This window comes from Sphaerodactylus townsendi, linkage group LG10 (genome assembly GCF_021028975.2).
Source record: "Sphaerodactylus townsendi isolate TG3544 linkage group LG10, MPM_Stown_v2.3, whole genome shotgun sequence".
In the NCBI taxonomy this organism is placed as follows: domain Eukaryota; kingdom Metazoa; phylum Chordata; class Lepidosauria; order Squamata; family Sphaerodactylidae; genus Sphaerodactylus; species Sphaerodactylus townsendi.
The window spans coordinates 559,859-579,590 of NC_059434.1; the positions used below are offsets into that span (position 1 = coordinate 559,859).

General features: G+C 45.7%; 1 protein-coding gene across 4 annotated transcripts in view; it reads right to left on the reverse strand.

Moving 5' to 3' along the window:
* The window catches only part of TSPAN9 (tetraspanin 9), a 208,446-nt gene that overhangs the window by 106,923 nt on the left and 81,791 nt on the right, over window positions 1–19,732 (reverse strand). For 3 of the 4 annotated variants that reach the window (XM_048508807.1, XM_048508806.1, XM_048508805.1), the window contains one exon: window positions 4,152–4,231. In XM_048508807.1, the coding sequence (XP_048364764.1) occupies window positions 4,152–4,214 (63 nt within the window). In that variant the 5' untranslated portion in view covers window positions 4,215–4,231. Of the gene's footprint in view, window positions 1–4,151; window positions 5,143–19,732 lie in introns of those variants that run through there. The other variant, XM_048508804.1, reaches the window with a different exon arrangement.

Below are 19,732 nucleotides of genomic sequence, written 5' to 3' on the forward strand. Positions count from 1 at the left end.
GTCTCCCATTCTGCGCATGCCCAGGACACGTAGCTGTGATTGGCTGCCAGAACGAACGAAGACTCAGGGCGGCCAGGAACGCACCAAACGATTCCCCACAATACCGGGTTCATGCTGTGTTTGCCAGAAAACCCCAGAAAAGGTGTACCTTCCTGGCGGCTTCTGAAAAACCCTGGTATCGCAGGGCTGACACGGGACTGAGCTGAATTCAACCCAGGAGCCGTAGGGAGTTCTCCAGTTGTCTCAGGACAGCTACCAGGTCTGTTACACTTTTATTTTCCCCGTGGGAAACTGACCTGCATTGAGGTCCTGGTAGTCCATGCAGAGTCAGAGGGAGCTGTCCTTTTTCTTCCGGAATGGGACTGGGGCTCCCATGTGAGTCGTGGTGGGGCGAATCAACCCACGCTCCAAGTTCTCTCTTCTGAGGTCCTTGCTCTAATAGCCAGGATTCCCACTGGTCGCAGGGCAGGGCAGGAAGTTCGCAGTCGCAGGTCCACCGCCATGGGCCTCCTGCTGTCCAGGAATCTTGGGCCCCCAGGGAACAGCCCAGGCGCTCCCAGCCATACACCCCAGCCAGGGTGGCCACTTCCCCGACCAAAGGCAGTTGTGCCCCTGCCCCAGAGGGGTCTGGAAGGGGGGTCCCATCGTTGAGGTCCGACCCACTGTCAGAGGTAGTTAGTGGTAATCTGAAAGACTATTTCTTTACTAGTTTGGAACATATATCTGTAGCTTATACAGAAATCTGCTTGAGGCAGCTCACAGAGTTAAAAAAATACAATGGAAGTCTAAGAGCAGCAACACAAGTATTATCAGTGATAAAACAAGCCATGAAAACAATCCTGGGGAACAAACACAGCATAAAACATTCAGCAGCCTATAATGATGTCCATAAAGCAATTATTAGGCCACAAGCAAGCTATAAAAACACCTATGAAAGATGGATGACCTCAACCCAAAGCCAAGAAACCTTTTCTCAGAAGCTGTTATGGCCAGCTCCAAACTACCCCGCCCAGGTGACGACACAGTTCCACAGAAGTACAGAATAAACAAACAAATGAGATTTGCAGAACAGATCTTCTATCCAGAGCTGCACTACTATAGGAAATGCAGAAAGACAGACTTAGCTCACCTGATGCCCCAGAACTATACCTGGAGATGGCATGGAGTCATTAAGTTAGCCACATACAGCGAGGACTCCAGGAAGTCTGAGAAGGCACACTCTGGGACCTACAAATCCTTACATCTATCATTCAAGCATGTTGGCCAGACACCCAAGAAGAAGCCTCAGAGTCCAACTGGGAGTCATTTGGCAAGCAGGCTGGGTGTTGTCCAGGAGGCAGTTTTGTGCTACCTGCTTTTTCAGTTCCCACTGTCTTCCATATCAGGTTGGGGCTGCAATCCTAAATGTCACCTCAGTGTTTTGGAAATGCTTATTCAGCATGGAAGTGCACAATGAGATTAATGACCCAGAATGTCCACTGGAAGGACCGGGAATCACAGCAATGGAGGGGGCGAATCAAACAGATGGGGACAGATAACTGCTGTAAATATCATACTGTCAACCAGCTGAAAATGCATAACTATACACTGGCAGCACCACTCACATGACACAGAAGGGAACTTAACTGCCTTTAATGACAATATTTCCACATTAGAATGAAACATTGCCCTGCACTTTAACTCAACTCATTTCTTTCTCCAGAGTCTACGTAATATTGTCAGCTACAAAAATCCTGGCAAATTGCTGTTCCTGGAGGGTCTGTGTTCAGAGAGACTACTGTGATCCCAGGGACGCAGTGGGAGGAGGGAGTGGGGGGGGGGTTATTCCTCTGTTGCAGGTGGCCTAACTTGCACCCCCAACTCCACGGATGTTGTTTGGCCACCTTTATTCTTGCCTTTAATTGCAATCCCTGGGATTCTTTGGCCCTGCATATTCTCTGTGTGAGATTCAATGGTGGAACTCCATTATTACCACCATGAGCCAAACTCACCTATTTGGAGCATCTGGCAGAACTCCCAAATGAAACAGCTGGCCTAAACCAGCCATCCTTACGCTGTCGTGCAGGGACCAACCGCGGCCCTGGGAGCTCTTGCTGCCACTCTGAAGCCTCCGCGGTCAGCGGTGGTGGTGGTGAGGGGGGGGGACCACTAAACAATCAGAAGTTGTAATGAAGAAGCAGCCCCCCACCCCCCCGGTTTTATTCAGACTGAACGGTCTCTTCAGCAGGGAAAGGGGCTCAGCTATGCGCCTTCAGTGGACCACAGGAATGCACAGTAACGGAGTTTTAAATTTTAAGTGTCACCTTCCACCCCCAACCTAGCCACAAAGTAAGAAGTCACGGTTGTCCCCAAACAGCCTGCAGCATGGAACATTTGTCCTTCACAAAATATTTAAAATTACTAGATCAAACCATTTTCAAATCTCTTCCAGTTGAGAGACCTGCAGTCCCAGGACACGCCACAGTCACAAACTGCTCACAGAGGAAACAGCAAACCCAGCAAAGCCAGCGGCCAACAATTATTCTGCTATGAAATTACTCCACGAACAAATGGCATGAATTTCTGCTGCTTATGAAAACACCGCCCTTGATGTATGAAGGCAGAACAGAAGGCAGCCCTAAGGATTTTGGTTTTTTTAAGGGGAAAACACTCCCATCTGGGTAATCATAACGCAAATCTCTGCCCCTCCTTCCAATTCATAAGCACCAGAGAGGGCCTGTGTGCCCAGGAGACACCTTCACAATTCTTCCTATGGGGACAAACAGAGCTGGGGGGCGGGGGGACTGAAATCACTCCAACGGTGCAGAGAGACTCCACCCCCACGAAATGCTACAGTCCTGCTTGGGTTGGTCTCCTCCACCCCATGGATGCTCTTAAGCTTGGAAAAAGAGGAGATCCTTCTGCCCTCATAACCAGTTCGGCCCCCAGACAAAAAAGGGCACCTACCAAGAAGCACAAGCATCTTCTGAATTCAGTCTCAAGCCTAAACGATGCTGCTCCACAAAGCAATCACGACACAAACACGAAACTCATCACTGGCCTTCAGCTTTGCACACTGAGCATCAAGATGGTTCTTCCTGGTCATTCAAACCTGCCGGCTTTTGCTCTAGCTCAACAAACACCAAACTGCATCCACGTGTCAAGAATTTAAAACTTAAATTAATTTCCTTGGTTTTTTAATTAAAATATTTTGCTGATTGGCAGGATCAGCTGGGCTTTTCATGTGAAGGTCACTTAATTTTGTCACTGCTGTTTTCCAAGCGCCCAAAACTCTTCCCTGGAGCCTATACTCCCCTCCAAGCTAACCCGGTAATATGAGCCTGGGAGGCTGAGGCAGAATCCAAACTATTTGTCATTCGGGCTGACAATAGGGATAGGCGAGGTTCAGAACAACTGACCAAGGTGAAAGACTGGCACATGCGCCCCTTCTCTAGGCCAGTTGGCCAGATAAACAGGGACAGCTGAGAGAGGCAAACGGAGACTGCGGCTCCCACGGGATGGAGAGGGAATGCAGAAGGTCACTAATGTGGGTCTTTTTGACCACTCCAAAGAGGAGTTTCCTTGAATGCAGTCGGCCCCGTGCCCCTCCCACTGCTCTCATCTCTCTCCAGAGGACGATCAGAGGAAGCCAAAAGCCTGGGGAGATTGGCGCATATTCCCCAGCATCAGTTTAGCACAGTAATGATTCCATGCAGGTAGAGACAGGAAGCAAGAACCAGGTGGCAGTTGTGGGTCTGTGTGGGTCTGAACTATCAAGCTAAAAAGATACCCTCTGCTCACGGATGTGGAAGGAAGGAAGGAAGGAAGGAAGGAAGGAAGGAAGGAAGGAAGGAAGGAAGGAAGGAAGGAAGGAAGGAAGGAAGGAAGGAAGGAAGGAAGGAAGGAAGGAAGGAAGGAAGGAAGGAAGGAAGGAAGGAAGGAAGGAAGGAGGGAAGGAGGGAAGGGAGGAAGGAAGGAAGGAAGGAAGGAAGGAAGGAAGGAAGGAAGGAAGGAAGGAAGGAAGGAAGGAAGGAAGGAAGGAAGGAAGGAAGGAAGGAAGGAGGGAGGGAGGGAGGGAGGGAGGGACAGACAGACAGACAGACAGACAGACAGACAGACAGACAGACAGACAGACAGACAGACAGACAGACAACAGAAAATGCAGTACTCACCCAAAATATTAAATTGAAAAGGAACATCATGTATTTCAAACAACACAAGCAGCCTCTTGCCATGCTGCACTTCTGAAATTCTAGAAGGAAAACAAAGGATAGATCCAGGTAAAAGACCACGTATTTGCTGCCTTTGGGGTCATTGCCCTTTTCACTTTTCAAGCCAGCCCCAGCGGCAGTCCCCGTTCCAGCTGCACTGGGATTCTTCTTGCGAGATCCAGCAGTACCGTAGAAAGCTCCGGCAGTGAAGCCGCGGCCAAACTGCCTGCCCGAGGTAGAAGGCTTTGTGAAATCAGAGTCCTTGCTATCCAAAGATGGACTCCGGTGAATGGAGGAATCCTCGCTACTTGACTTCTCCATGGTCTCTCTTTGCAAAGTGTTCAGGTGGAAGGTTTAGCATCTCTTTTGGCATTCAAAACAACACTTTGTGTTAACTCCACCATTCATGAGAGGCTGGCCGGTTTCTCTGGGCTTCACCCAATTATCCCATCAGGCGACCCAAGCCAGACATTGATGGCGATATTCCCCGCATGGCCTCTCTGCTCAACTGCCCTCACACCAAAGCAGCCTGTCCTGCGTGCAGCCGTGCCCAGGATCTACATGCCCAGGTTTCATGCAGCACCATTGCGCAGGCTGCCTTGCCAGATCAGTTATGCATAACTCAGCATTGCATTTTAAAGAGTCATTAAGGTCTGTCGCCTGCCCTGTCCACAAACCCTGATCTATAGGCAGCAGATGGTCCTTGTATCCATTTCCACTGGGTTTTGGATTTTTGAGTACGCCTTTAAGGCACTCGTTTTCCCTTCTCTCTCCTTGTCTGCTGCTGCTGCTGCTGCTGCGACTGCGGCTGCTCCCCCTCCCCTTTGCTGTATCTCATTCAGCTATTAGGTCACCCTCCTCTCAGCACTGCACTGCCGCTGCTGCCGCTGCTGCCGCCAGTGTGAAATCATCAGCAACTGCCGTGGCTGGCATTTCCCACAGAAATCCTTGATCTAAGTATATCAGGTCATAAATCCCCCCCTTCACAAGCCCCTCCCCTCCTGCTTTGCATCCTGCCAATCAGGAGAAACCCCCCCCCCACGCACACACAGAGGCTTCCCCCCTCCTCCATGACATAAGATCTTTAATAGGATTAGTGTTACTCTTTTGACTATACAAGTGCATAACAAGAAAATCTCTTTTAAATGTCAAGTGTTGTTAGCTATTCAAGCATTTGAACTGCAAGGTGGGTGACTATATTCTTCTACTGTAAAGCATGAGCATTGGGTACCAAAGCTTTCTTCTGTCCCCCACTCAAACTAAATGGACAGTAACTATATCCTTTCAGGTTTCTTGCAGCTTAAAACAAACACCAAGGAGCTAGCAACAGCGGTACACACGGCTCAGTCGCACTGTGGAGCTCGCAGGCAGCAGTGTGTCCCCGGATTGCCAGGTCTGCTGCGTGACACCATCCAGCGCAGCATCACGCACACACGCACATTTTCAAAATGCTGATCTACAACCTATACAGAATCCAAGCAGTTCGTATTCACATCTTAGAATGTTAAAAGGATATAAACAAGACTGCTGACACTTTGTTTTTAAGATACACACCCAAGATGGTTAGAATGTACGCTTGAAAATGGAAAGTAGTAGAAAAACATGTCTGCAATCTTGGATACACTAGACTGGTTCATATATCCATGTTCATCATGTGAAGACTAACACATCAAGCGATGACTGGAACCCTCCTCAGACATTTACCTGCAAAAAGGATGGTGACACATTCAGCTGCAGGCCTGCAGTGAGCCCTTCTGCACACACACCTGTGCGTGCCTCAGCACCTTCACAGGATCCGGAGCCGGTTTTCAGGAGCGCTCCTGTTCACCTGAAGCAGCTTCTTTGTACTGACCGGCATGCGCCCATCAGGCTCACTGCAGAGGTGCACCTGGACCTCTGAGGGTGGCGCCACAGGGAGTGATGCTCCCACTGCGCTCTACAGACCTTCAGTGAACAGACAGATGAATAGCTGTAAAAATGCGACTATGAATAACAGGAGAAAAATAAAGAAAAGGTGGCAACTGGACGAGGAAGAGCTCTTCAAAAGAGGTGCGGGGATGACAGGCTCCGCCCAAGAACACTCTTCTGAGAAAGGAACGGCAGTTGTAGAAAGTGAAGCGAAAGCGGCACCAAGAGGAACTGGGAGGAACAAATCACCAGAAGCTGCTGAGGGGACATCAATGAAGCCACTCCCAGCCACGGGAACAGAGTCCATCAAATTCCATCGTCCAACAAAAATATGCCAACAAATATGGCAAACAGTCAATTTACACTCCTGCAGCAACTACCAGACCATTGCACTAATTTCTCATGCGAGTAAAGCGATGCTCAAAATCTTATAATAAAGACTGTTGCCATATATGGAATTATAAATGTCAGATGTTCAAGCTGGATTCAGAAAAGGAAGCGGAACTAGTTTTCATATTGCAAATTTATGGTGGTTATTGGAGCATATGAGATAATTTCATAAAACAATCATCTTGTGTTTCACAGATTACAGCTTTTGATGGTGTGAATTATGAAAAGCAATGGTCAATTTTAAAAGAAATGGGTGTTCGACAGCATATGGTTGTTTTGATGCCCAACCTCTACTCTGGACAAGAGGCTACTGTTGGAGCAGAATATGGTTTCCAGTTGGCAAAGGTATCAAACAAGGATTTATTTTATCTCCATATCCAATCTGCATTTAGAATACAACATAAGGAAAGAGGGATTTGATTTAGGTGATGAGTACAAATTGGTGCTTGAGATATACCAATGACACCACATTACTGGCAAAAAGAGAAACTACCAAAATGACCACTGATTAAGGCTAAAACAGAAAGTACCAAATCAGGATTACAGCTGAACATCAAGAAGACAAAAGTAATGACTATTAGGGAATTAAGGCTGACAATTAAGAAATTGAAATGGTTAAAGATTTTCTATTCTTTGGCTCCATTCTCAATACAAAGGAAGACTGCAACCAAGAAATCAAAAGGAGCCTGAAACTAGTTGGCCATGAAGGAGCTAAAAAGACTGTTCGATGTAAAGATGTATCACTGGCAACCAAGATCAGTTGATGCCTCAGTATTCCCCATGACTATGTAAAAGTTAGATAATGAAAGTTAGCCAATAAAGTTAGACAATGAAGAAAGCAGATTACTCTAAAACGTGGTGTTAGAGGAGAGTTTTGTAGATAGCACAGAATGCCAAGAAGATTCTGACTCACAGGGTCGCCATAAGTTGGAACTGACTTAACAGCGCTCAGCACAGCGCTCAGGACAAACACACACAACAGCACAGGGGGAGGGAGTGACTCACTAAAGGATATACTAAATGAGATTTGAACCTGGCTACTCTGCAAGGAGGCGGAGAAGTCTGGTGCAGAAGGGATGGGCAGCAGCACTCGCCTCAGTCAGAGCCCTCAGGGTGAGCAGGATGCCACCAGCAGGAGGGGCTTCTGCACAATTGTAGGATTCAGATTAAGTATGCTTCAGTTACTCTTTCCATTTGCAGATGACCACAAGGGGCCAACCCATGGCAATAATTTGCACAAGAAAAAAAACGGGCTGCCTTTTAGACAGAGGGGAGGGAATGGTCAGAGGTGGTGCAGTTATCAGTTTTTAAGCTTGTTAAAGGTATTGAGTTATTTCTATCCAGTGTTACTCATGCTCTTAAAAAAACCCGGAAGAGGATCACTCAGAGTTCACCCTGACTTTGGCCGGGGTGAGGTGTGTGGAGATGCCTGAATACTAACTAGGGTTTATTAAAAAAAAATTTAAAGATACTGTATTGTTTATTTCCGCATTACTCACGGTCCTAAAAATAAAATCCTGTGGTTGAACCTTTGGTGTTGCAACTGTGGCACGGTACTGACAATTGCAAACCCACAACTGTTGATGCAATATATAATGGAACAAATAGAAAAATCTGGATCCTTTTCAAGTTATAAAATTAACAGAAAGCTAATGAAACAGGAAGATGAAAATATTAGTAACATTACAGGCTGCAATGTGATCTTAAATTCAGTTAAATATTTGGGAATAAAGTTGAGGGAACAAAATTAAAAACTAAGACATGGATGAAGATCTAAAGGATATGCAAATATGGTCCAAACTAAAAATTTCACAGCTAGGAAAAATTTCCACTGTAAAAATGCCTACATTGCCAAAATCGAATTTCTTATTTCAAATGTTACTGATCAGATACAAGGAAAAAAATCTGAAGGAATGGTAGAATCAGATAAACAAGTTTATATGGAACAGTAGAAAACCCCGAATCAGGTTCAATGTTTTACAAGACAGCAAACAGAGAGGAGGACCAGTAGTAGCTAATATTAAGTTACACTATCAAGCAGCTGGTCTTGTTTGACTTGCAGATTGGATTAGAAAACCAGACCAGAGAGTAATAAAATTAAAATGGAAGATTTAGAAGAAAGTTTACACAATTGCTTATGGACAGAAAAGTCAATGAGGAAAAAATAGCACAAAATGTAATCCATGTAATCAGAGATGAAGTGTTTAAAATGTGGAAATTAGCCCTCCAATGTCTCTACCAATATCCCCTGTAGAGGTTTATTATGATACAATTGTGGTGAACAACACTGACTTAATAACTTTATAACTTATGATAAATTAAGTCTTGGCAAGAAATTAAGGACAAAGGCAAAAAATGCAGTGGCTATTATACTTTCAATTCATTTCAAGACTAAGGGAGAGAATTGATACAGCAAGAGGTATGAGAAGGGAACAGAATTCGTAAAGGAGTTTGCAACAAAAAAGAACACTGATTAGTATGAAGATATAAACTAAGAATAAGCAAACAAGAACAAGTCAAAACATCTGCGGTCAGATGGATGCAAAAATCTGAGGAAGAAATGTCTTTTCAACAATGGCAAACCTTATGGACCAAGGATCTAAAATTTATTGCCAGCCAAACATTAAGGGGTAATTGGTACAAAATGTTCTATCAATGATATGTCACTCCAAAGAATATTGAAAGGATGGACAAGAATTACAAAGGGAAATGCTGGAAATGTAAAGAAATGGATGGCCATGGTTATATTGGCCAGTAGCCTGGAGACCTAGGCAAAAGGATTGAGACAGAACTGGCTGAAACTGAATCCATCAAAGACAGAGGTCCTTTGGCTGGGTGAAGGAGATCTTGGCTTCCCAAGCACCTCACTCTTGATGGGGTGCAACTGACACTTGTACCAACTGTCAGGAGATTGGGGGTGGTCCTGGAGGCCTCCTTATCAATGGAGTCACAGGTCACTCATGTTGCCAGGTGTCACGAGATCCAGACTGCGGGCTCCAGCCTTTCCTCTACAAATCCGGGTTCTTTTCCAACCAGGCACTCCAACGGCTGAGTTTTAAAAGTCTTTATTTCAAATGATAAAATAAAAAAGATTGCTTTTACATAGATTCCTCAGCACAGTACATTCTCATAGGATTCCTTTGTTTCAAAACTCTGAGCCATGGCAGGGAGCTGTTTCCCTTAGCCTGGCCCAAGGTGGAATCTCCTTAGCCTTTGTCTCTCATGGCTCAGGAAAATTCTGTTCCGGCCACGAGGTAATTTAGGCCTTTTGAAGTTTACTCTGGTACATTTGCATAAGATTTCTGGATCTCTCTCCTGAGATCAAAGCTACTTCTCAGGCCTATGTTACCTTTTGGTTTCTGAATCTCTCCATCACACCAGGGTAACATTTTTCCAGTTTTGCCAGATCCAGCAACTGGCCCCATACCCACCTCACTCTGACCTAGCCACTATGACCCAAGCAATAGTTACCTCGCAACTAGATACTATAACTTGCTCTATGCAAGGCTACCCTTGAGACTCCTATGGAAACTCCAGCTGGTCCAGAATGCAGTGGCGTGAGTCCTTATGGGCACCCCATGGCTGGGACATATTTGACCAGTGTTCCACCAGCTGTGCTGGCTTCAGGTTGAGTACTGAATCAAGTTCAAGGCCCTTAAAGCCCTTAATGGTTCACAACCCTCACATCTGCAGGACCACCTCTCTCGATACACTTCCCAAAAAGCACTTCATTCATCAGGAAACAATCTACTGGTAGGCCTTAAAGTCAACCAGAGCCAGAGACTTTTTGGCTCTGGCACCCAATCTGGTGGAATTCTCCTTCAAGTGAGACCCTGGTCCTGTGGGAACTGATGGAATTCCACAGGTTCTCTAAGACTGTCATGGTTTCCATCTTGGTGACCTCCCCTCCCTTTCCCCTATTTATTATTTCCTTATTTATTATTACATTATTCCTATTTCTATTAATTTTGTCCCTGTCTTATGTTTGGGTTTCTTCTTGTGCCTGGTGCTATTGGTTTTTTTATTACTGGTGTTTTAATGGATTTATATATTTAATTGGCATATTGCTCTATTTTTATTGGAAGCCACCCTGAGCCTGACCAATGGGGAAGAGTGGGGTAAAAATTGGACAAATATAAAAATAAAATGATTTTCAGTACTTGATAATAGTGGACAGAACAGTATTTATATCAAAATGGAAGACTGAAGAATGTCCAAGCCCAGAGAAATGAGAAAATATTCTAGTGGATTATGCAATAATGGCAAAATGGACAAACTTTCTTAATAAGCAACCAATCAAAGAATTTCAACATCAAAGGATTTACTATTCCAAAAAAGGATAATGGTGAAAAGTGAGGTGTATTGTTGAAATGATGTATATAAATTATCAATAACCATATTGATATATAAAAGAATACAACGGGCTCTAGAAAACTGTTGGTCTGGTTGCACCCCATGTCAACACAAACATAAAAAGAATTTTCCTGCTGAAAAGGGTAACATCCAAGTGTTCCACGACATGGAAAAGAAAGGGCCCGGGTGAGGCAAAGGAGGACGAAGCTGTGGCTGTTTTTTCCTTTCCCATTCAAACTGTTTCCACGGGCCAGAAAGAGGAGAGCCCGCACCATGGAGGAGGCAAGCATGCATCGCCTTCCCCAGCTGCTATCAGAAAGGCAAGTGAAGGGTGTGGCCGTGCTGTGCTCTGGCTGGGGAACCAGACGGAAAAAGGGGAGTCTTGGCTTGGGAACAGTCCCAAGCATTTGCACCCAACTCACCTCAGGAGCAATAGAGGACATGGCAATGGTGGAAGGCTCTGCAGGGAATTATTTCACCTCCCACAATGGAGAAGGAAGGAATTCCTGCTCAGCTGAGCCCTTTCCTTTGTGTGCACACGATTTCTAAGCCCAGCTGGCCCTGACGGCTCCTCTGGAGTGCATCTCCCGTGGCCTCTGGGGCGGAGGTGTCTCCAAATGGCTTGCAGGAAAGGACAGTGCTGAAGAGACACCTGGCACACAGGGCCAGAGGCAGCTGCGCTAGGCGGTGGATGCTGCTGCGGCGGCAGATGTTGTATAGTGCTGGCTAGCCTTGTTGTTGTCCAGTCAAATTCTGCTTTCTCTAGCTTTTGGCCAGGCACATTCAGATCAGCGCAGCCCAGCACCTCCGCTTTAAAAAGTCATCGCCAACACGCCGTGACTTTTATATAGACAGGTTTGAGAAGGTGTTTCAAGGGAAACAGTAACATTTTTTTAAAAAATGATATGTCAATACAACTTTTACTTTGTGAGAAGAAATTTAGACAGTTATAACTGACGTCACTAGTGGTGTCCTTTAGACACTTTTGATTATTAGAATTTACATTAAGAATAGCCATCATTGGTAATTTTTAATTTTTTTATAGAATATGTATACTTTGGTTTCATCTCTTGTCTCAGCTTGTTTCTTTGTGCAGTGGGCGGGGCATGGCTCAGATTGGGTTTTCCTGGTGTACTTCTGTGTTCTGCATCTCCTGAAAGATGTTCTGCTAGTTGCTGTGCCTGTTGCAGTGTTGAGAATATCTTTTTCTCAGGAGGCAAGATCACCTCTAGTACAAATGGAATTCTCCAGAAATATTTTAGCTGTTTGTTGATTAATATTTGTCGTAAAATTAAATTCACTTCTTTTTTTGGTATTGTATTTGGAAGACCAACCACTGCCATGCAGGAACAGACAATCAAAACACCCATGTCAGCATATGTGTGTGGGGGTGGGGGTGGGGCCTAATGTATGGATCTTAGTGCCCTTTTGGGGCATCCTTAGAATGCTGGTTCTTTCCATTCATTTCATCTTGTTCTCTGTGTAAGCAACTATAAATAACAGTGACATCTCTGGCCGTTCCTGCGAAGCGGAAGCGGGGGGGATGGCCAGATGGCTCTATCTTTTCCTAGATCAGGGATCTGCAACCCACGGCTCCGGCGCCACATGCAGCTCTTTCGTCCTTGTACTGCAGCTCCATGTAGCTTGGGTCCTCTCAGCCTCCTTCGGAGAGTCGCCTTAAGGGTTAATGGGAAAGAGTCCCCAATCCTAGCGAGGCACAGCCCGAGACGGCTATCCCAAGCCACTTCCGGCTTCCCTGTCCCAGTTGCCTGGTTGGCTGATGCCGGTGATGACGGCGCGGGGCGGGAGCGGAGCACCACTGGTAGATCCTCTTGAACAGGTGAATGGCGAAGGGCGGGAAACAGGAGGGAGATGCAGGAGCGCAGATTTTCAGCGCAATCCTAACCTCAGTCTGTCCCCCTCGAATGGGGGGTCAGGGGTTGACCCTGATTTGGGTGGCCTCATTTCCCCCTCCCCCAGGTCCTTCTTGGGGGGCGGAACCACATGGGGGACCCCAGAAGCATCACCTTGGGTTGCAGACCCCCCCAGCAGCCCCACTGAGCTCCAGGGGCTTTCCTGGCAGATGGCAGCCTGGCTGAGTCCAGGTGAGAAAGAGGATGTCAGGTTTTAAAGGAGTTGTTACCTGCAGCCCTGCAAGGTTGCACTCGTCGGGCTGTTTGATGGGGAGGCGGGGGGTGGGTGGGAATTGTTTGCTTCTGCATTGCCAAGGAGGGCAGGAGTGCATGGGGAAAGCCTTGCATGTGGATTTTGGAAGGTTTATGTCAGAGTAAGCCAGTGGAGGGTAAGCTTGTAGATCGTGGAAGGGAGGAAGGCCGGGATCATCCTCAGCCATGGTTGTCGCGGGTTGCCAACTCCTAGGACATTTGGGGGTAGATTCTCAGAAGCGGTGGCTTTTGGGACCAGGGCAGGGGCCATGCTCAGTCAGGAATATGGCTGTCGAGTCCACCTTCCATGGCAGACATGGCAGACCCTCCATGGCAGAAAAAATGAAATGGACAGATATAGGATGGGTGACACCTGGCTTGGGAGTCTTAGCAGACCATAAACTAAATATGAGTCAGCAGTGTGATGCAGCGGCCAAGAAAGCCAACGCGATTTTGGGCTGTATTAATAGTATAGTGTCAAGATTGAGGGATGTAATTGTACCTCTCTATTCTGCATTGGTTAGACCTCACCTGGAATATTGTGTACATTTTTGGGCACCGCAATTCAAGAAGGATATTGACAAGCTGGTACGGGTCCAGAGGAGTGCAGCCAAAATGGTACAAGATCTGGAATTCATGGCCTATGAGGAGAGACTTAGGGAGCTGGGGATGTTAAGTCTGGAGAAGTGAAGGTTAAGGTAGCCATGTTTAAATATTTGAAGGGATGCCATGTCAAAGTGGGAGCAAGCTTGTTTTCTACTGCCTGAGAGACTAGGACATGGAGTAATGGATTCAAGGTGAAGAAACACCTAAACATTAGGAAGAACTTCCTATCAGGGCTGTTTGACAGTGGAATTCACTGCTTCGGAAAGTTGTGGAATCTCCTTCTGTGGAGGTTTTGAAACAGAGGCTGGATGAACATATGTTGGGAGTGCTTTGATTGTGTGTTCCTGCATTGCAGGGAGTTGGACTTGATGGCTCTTGGGGTCTCTTCCAACGCTATGATTCTATGTATCTGTTCCCTATCCGTGCCCTATCTGCACCCTATCTGCCTCATGAGCACAAACCCTCTGGCTTTTATAGATAGCTGCATCTACAGCCAGCCAATCAGGTGGAGCTCCGGCTTAACTCTTCAGATGCTTTTTCTCTTGTTAGAGCTGCACGATATAGGAAGAGGGGCAGGTATCCAGGAAGAGGAGGAAAAGGAGGAGGAAGCTGGTGAAATGGGGCCAAAGTGGGAAGAAAGGCAGGAGTGGTCTACCCCCTTGGTGGGCACCATTAACCCTCACATGACAATACAGGCACTTGGGAAGAGGTGGAGGACAAGGAGGAATCTGGTGATGCAGTGCCCGGGGGGGGGGGGGAGTACCATTGACCCACAAACAGTTTTTAGAGCCTGTTGTATTTTTTGTACCATGGGCTTTACTGCTAGTAACTAATAATGCCACAGTCCAAAAAACTGAAAAGTCAAGGAAAAAAGGAAAAGAGGGGCAAAATACTTGAGTGCAATAATGCATTCAAGACCAATCTTCAGAGGTCAGGAACCTGCTGTTTTGGGGCAGGAGGGCTTTGATTCTGTTCCAGTGGAGCATCAGTAAAGCTTTACCTGGAGCCATTAGCTGTGTTCTATTCAGTTGTAAATCTTCTCCCTTCAACGGCTGTTGTTTCAAAGAAGTTGCGGGGAGCAGCAATAACCTTTCACAGTTTATAAAATCCAGCTAACAAAGCTGGGTGTGAAATCCTTGCAAATAAGGGTGGATTTTAAAACCAGTTTATTGCTTGTAACCAGCAGTTAGCTTGCAGGGAGAGATCAACCCCTGCAATGCTGCTGGATCCAACCGCCGCCTCTCTCTTTCGGTTCCACTAGCAGTTTATTTCCTCCATTCAGTGGCCGGAATATCCTTTTGCTGGCAAAGGAAGAATTATGCTCAGGATTTAATCAACTTCACCCACATGCTTGGAGAAACTGCCGCTTCTCAAAGGTTAGTTTCACTTTTGAGTCCTGCATGTGGAGTGGGTGAGCTTGCTCAGAAATAGGCCCCTGTTTATCTGTTTACTTTTTGCTTGGTGATAGAATTACAGCCTAAATTGTTAGTTGGGTTTCTCTGTTACAAATTTGGGATCCAAACTGAATATAGGGTAGAAGAGAACGAAAGGACAGTAGATTAAGTGTTAGGAGGCTGCCTTTTGTTGACTTCCTAGGTCACCATAGTCCACTGACCTTGCTGTTAAAAGATGAGAGTACCTGTCAGATTTTCCCCTTCCCCACCTATCTTATTTGAGTCTCTGACTCCATCAGAGAGGCTAATGGTGTTAGGACACCTAAGCCAGCTTGGAAAGCACTCACAGAGGAAAATAGCCAGAAATGATCTTCCAAGGCGTCATCTCGGAACTCATACATTTCAACATTTTACTGTTCTTTTACGCTGGTCGATAACTATAACAATAAACTGAACAGAACTGAGCTGATTTAAATAAAAAGTCTGATTTAAACCAACAATTTTTTTTTAAATCATTGATTTTTCTCTACCCTGATGTGGACAAATAGTAGCTCCTCAGGGCTGTCCAGGTCAGGCTTAAGTGTCCTCTCCTACTGCTTTGAACTGGCTCTGCACACACCTGGGAACCCAGGTCCCAACTGAAACTCCTGGAACACGTTAAGTAGAAAGTCCGGATGGGGACAAGTGAACTTTCTAACGTGGATAAACTTAGAAAACTACTGGGGTGTGAGCCAGTGGTTAAGAATACTAAAAGAGGAGAGTGCATGATGGGTGGGGGCTTCTTAAAACTGAGTTATTTAAGGCACTATTTCAAACAGCTCCAATTAGGAAGAAAAACTGGAGTTGTCTAAGGAAACCAGGAACTAAAGAACTTTCAACTGAGCTAAAATTTAAAAGGGACATATAAAAGAAATGGAAATGGGGAGAGGGCAGGAACTCAACAAAGAGGAATTTAAGCAAATAGTTAGCACATGCAGGAAGAAAGTCAGAAAACCTAAAACATAGAATGAGCTCAGGCTTGCTAGAGAAATTAAAAACAATTCAAATTGCCTTTTTTTTTGGTTATATCTGTAGCAAAAGCTAGAATAAGAAATGGATCATAGAACCCCTGGCAATAATCTTGGAGAATCCGGGGAGCACAGAAATCCTTGGAGACTGGAGGAGGGCAAATGTTTCCTCCATCTTCATGAAGGGAAGAATTCCCAAAGAATCACCACCCAGTCTGCCTGATATCAATACCAGGAAAGATTCTAAAGCAAATCATTAAACAGACAGTCTGTAAGCACTAAAAGTCAACATGGCTTTCTCAAAAACAAGTCTTGCCAGATTAATTTTATATCTTTTTTGATAGAGTGACAAGCTTGGTAGATGAAGGGAATGCTGTGGACATAGTATTCACTGATTTCAGTAAGGCCTTTCACAAGGTCCCCCCCCCCGACATTCCTGCAAAAAGCTATTAAAATTTTGACTAGACAATGGTCCTGTTAGGTAGATTTGTAATTGGTTAACCGACTGAACCTAAAGGGTTATCTTCACCCTGGACAGAAGTGTCTAGCGCAGGGGTAGGGAACCTTTAACACTCAAAGAGCCATTTGGACCCATTTTCCACGGGAAAAGAAAACACTCGGAGCCGCAAATAATTTTTGACATTTAAAATAAAGATAACACTATATATATAGGGGTTTTTTACCTTTTACTCCGCTCATTCTGAGAAGCGCATGGATGCGCCCGCCCTGCTGCCTTCAGGGTGGGCAAGGATGGGGCCGGCGGCTCAGCTCGTGGAGCCACAGTGCAAGGGCAGAAGAGCCGCATGCGGCTCTCGAGCCGCAGGTTCCCTACCCCTGGTCTAGCAGGATGCTACAGGGTTCTGTTCTGAGCTCAATGCTATTCAAAATTTTTATCAATGACTTGGATGATGGAATAGAGAACATGCTAATCATATCAGCAGATGACACCAAATTAGGAGGGCTAGCTAATAGCCCAGAAGGCAGGGTCAGAATGCAAAATGACCTAGACAGATTAAAGAGCTGGGCTAAAACTGACAAAATGAACCACAGGGAGATATGGAGCTTCAAACGAGTTTTTCAAACACAGCAGTTTGAATATGAACTGCATTCATATCGAAGCTTAAAATCTCCTGTTGATAATAGTCTTTACTTGAAATCCTTAAGATTAAACTGGTGTTTAGCTGTACATTTATTTTAATGGACTAATCTATAACTGCAGAATGCAAAAAGATGTAGAAATGCACACAAGACAGATGCATCTTAATTATCTGTTAATCTATTAAATGCACCCAAAGTATGAATGTCTTGTCTTCCATACTGGACTAAGTACTACTAGACATAATCCAGCACTGACACAACACATCTGCTTGCTTTCATGTCCTTGTTTTCAAGTCAAAACATGTTTCAAATGATCTCTTCTCCGGTGCCTCATGAGCTATTCCACACGTTCTCAAAATGCAGGAAAATCTGGGGGAATGCCACCTCTGTCCTCTATTTCACTTTTGTGTACACCTCAGCAACCCCCTATGCAGTTTTCCATGTGCAAAGGATTTCAGTCTATCAGTATTCATCACAACAGCATCCCTTTATAAAAAGTTAGTTCTGACTCCAATTTATAAAAACAGAATTAAGTAGGAAGCAGCGGCAGATTCACAGCTTCCCCAAACAGATTTTGGGAGAAGACTTCAACACAGGGGAGCTCCGAATCCAACAGAAGCTCCCAGTGGGACAGAACAGTTAGAACCGGCTTGGAAGCAAAGCATTATGCAGCTTTTGTTTTCTACTTCTCAGACCAGCTTCTGAAGTGACTTGCAGCATTGTCTGCTGCCTGTTTACTCTGGAGTAAGACACTTGTTTAGGGTTACAGCCTCTCCTAGGGAGAAGATCCTGGAGGAGGCCTTCAGGACAGGGTCCCTACTTGCTCATACCAACTGCCTCTCTAGGGCGCCTTCTGCACGGGCCCAAAAATGTGGATGCAGGACACTCGAAAACCCATGGGGGGTGGACTTCATACAGATCCCACCCCTAAAACGAGTCTGCTCCATGTTATTTCCTCCAAACCAGGGTTTTTGAAAATCACTGAACAAACGAGTCTTTTCAAAAATCCCAGGTTGTCTCCACTTGCAAACGAACGACTGGGCAGGAGGCGCTTTAGTCACCTCCATTTTCCTTAAAAAAAATTTTTGCAGCTTGCATCTTTATAGCTGCATAGCTACGCAGGTGCAATTGGTTGTATAGTGGGACATCAGCATGGCTGGATTATTTCTGTGGGCTCCAGTTGCTGTCTGCACAGATGCCTGAGAACATGAAAACAGGTTCCTTTATCTCCAATTGCAACCCATTATACATTTGCTGTATGGAAGGGGCCTAATCTTAATGTACCTTATGACATTGTTATGAAACAAAAACAACACTTTCTTAGTTGAGGCAGCACTTTTTGGTTGAGTCAGGTTATGTGTGTATTCCTGCCATTAAGTCACTTTTGAGGCAGACTATCTATCTATATAAAAAGCTAACAGTGTTTTTGTTGATGATAGCATAACTCAGTAACTGCTGGGCCAATTCCTCTGAAAATTCCCAGCCACTATAGTCAGCCAGGCGAGAGTGTTCTTAGATGTTCGCATACCTGAAATTTCACACCTGGCCCAGGTAAAACGCCTTTTTCCTGGTGCTTCATGGTGAAGGACATGCAGCTGCCTGTGTGTAACTGTCACCCTTAGAATGTTCGTGCTGCTTAGAATGTTCGCTCAGATGGCCAGATATGAGCAGTGGAAACAGTACATAGGCAGTAACTCGAGTGGAAGTGAAACACATACACACACATACACACGAGGGAGAGGGAAGGGAGGGAGAGGGAGGGAGGGGTGGCATGCAAGGGAAGAGAAGTGAGAGAGGGGAGAGAGGGAGGGGTGGCATGCAAGGGAGGGGAGGCAGGGGACCCAGCATCTTGATATCACCCACCCACCCTAGCAGAGGGAAAGGGAAGGGAGGGAGGGGTGGCATGCAAGGGAAAAGAAGTGAGGGAGGGAAGAGAGTGAGGGGCAACATGCAAAGGGAGACTGACCAGAGCACCCTAGGATTTCCTGAATACTCTGGGCGGGTTACAGTTAAGGAAAACCAGGCGCATTTCTCAAGTAAGCTTCGGTAAAGCAACCATGACATACTTGCATGGTTGGCGTCAGCGCCCCTCAGAGGGTTTCCTCAGAAGCGTACGCCCATTGCCAATTTCAACCAAACTTTTACTCCCAGGTAAAGGATCATGATCTCAGCCAGCCTAGATATTATTGGGAGAGGTGCGCTTTCCATTCCTCGGCCCCATTATAAAGGAATGCGGACACACACATCAATGACATCGCACAGTATCAGGCTGCGTGTTTGCATGAGCACGTACTGCTGGCCTCTGCAATTGATTTGCTGCTACTATTCCTTTCCCATTTCCAAATCCAAATCCAAAACCTTTATTAGGCATAAAGCCAGAGTGTGTCATTTCACCACAATAAGCCACAGCAACGCGTGGCTGGGCCCTGCTAGTCTATCTATCTATATAAAAAAGCTAACAGTGACTTTGTTAGTCACGCCCTAACACTGAAACGGCTGGACGGATCGGCCCCAAATTTTCACAAGACCTGTTCTGGGCAGGTAATTGGACCTTCAAATCGCCAAAAGTCCATACCTGAGCCAGGTAAAACATCTTTTTCCTGGCACACCAGGCCCTGAAG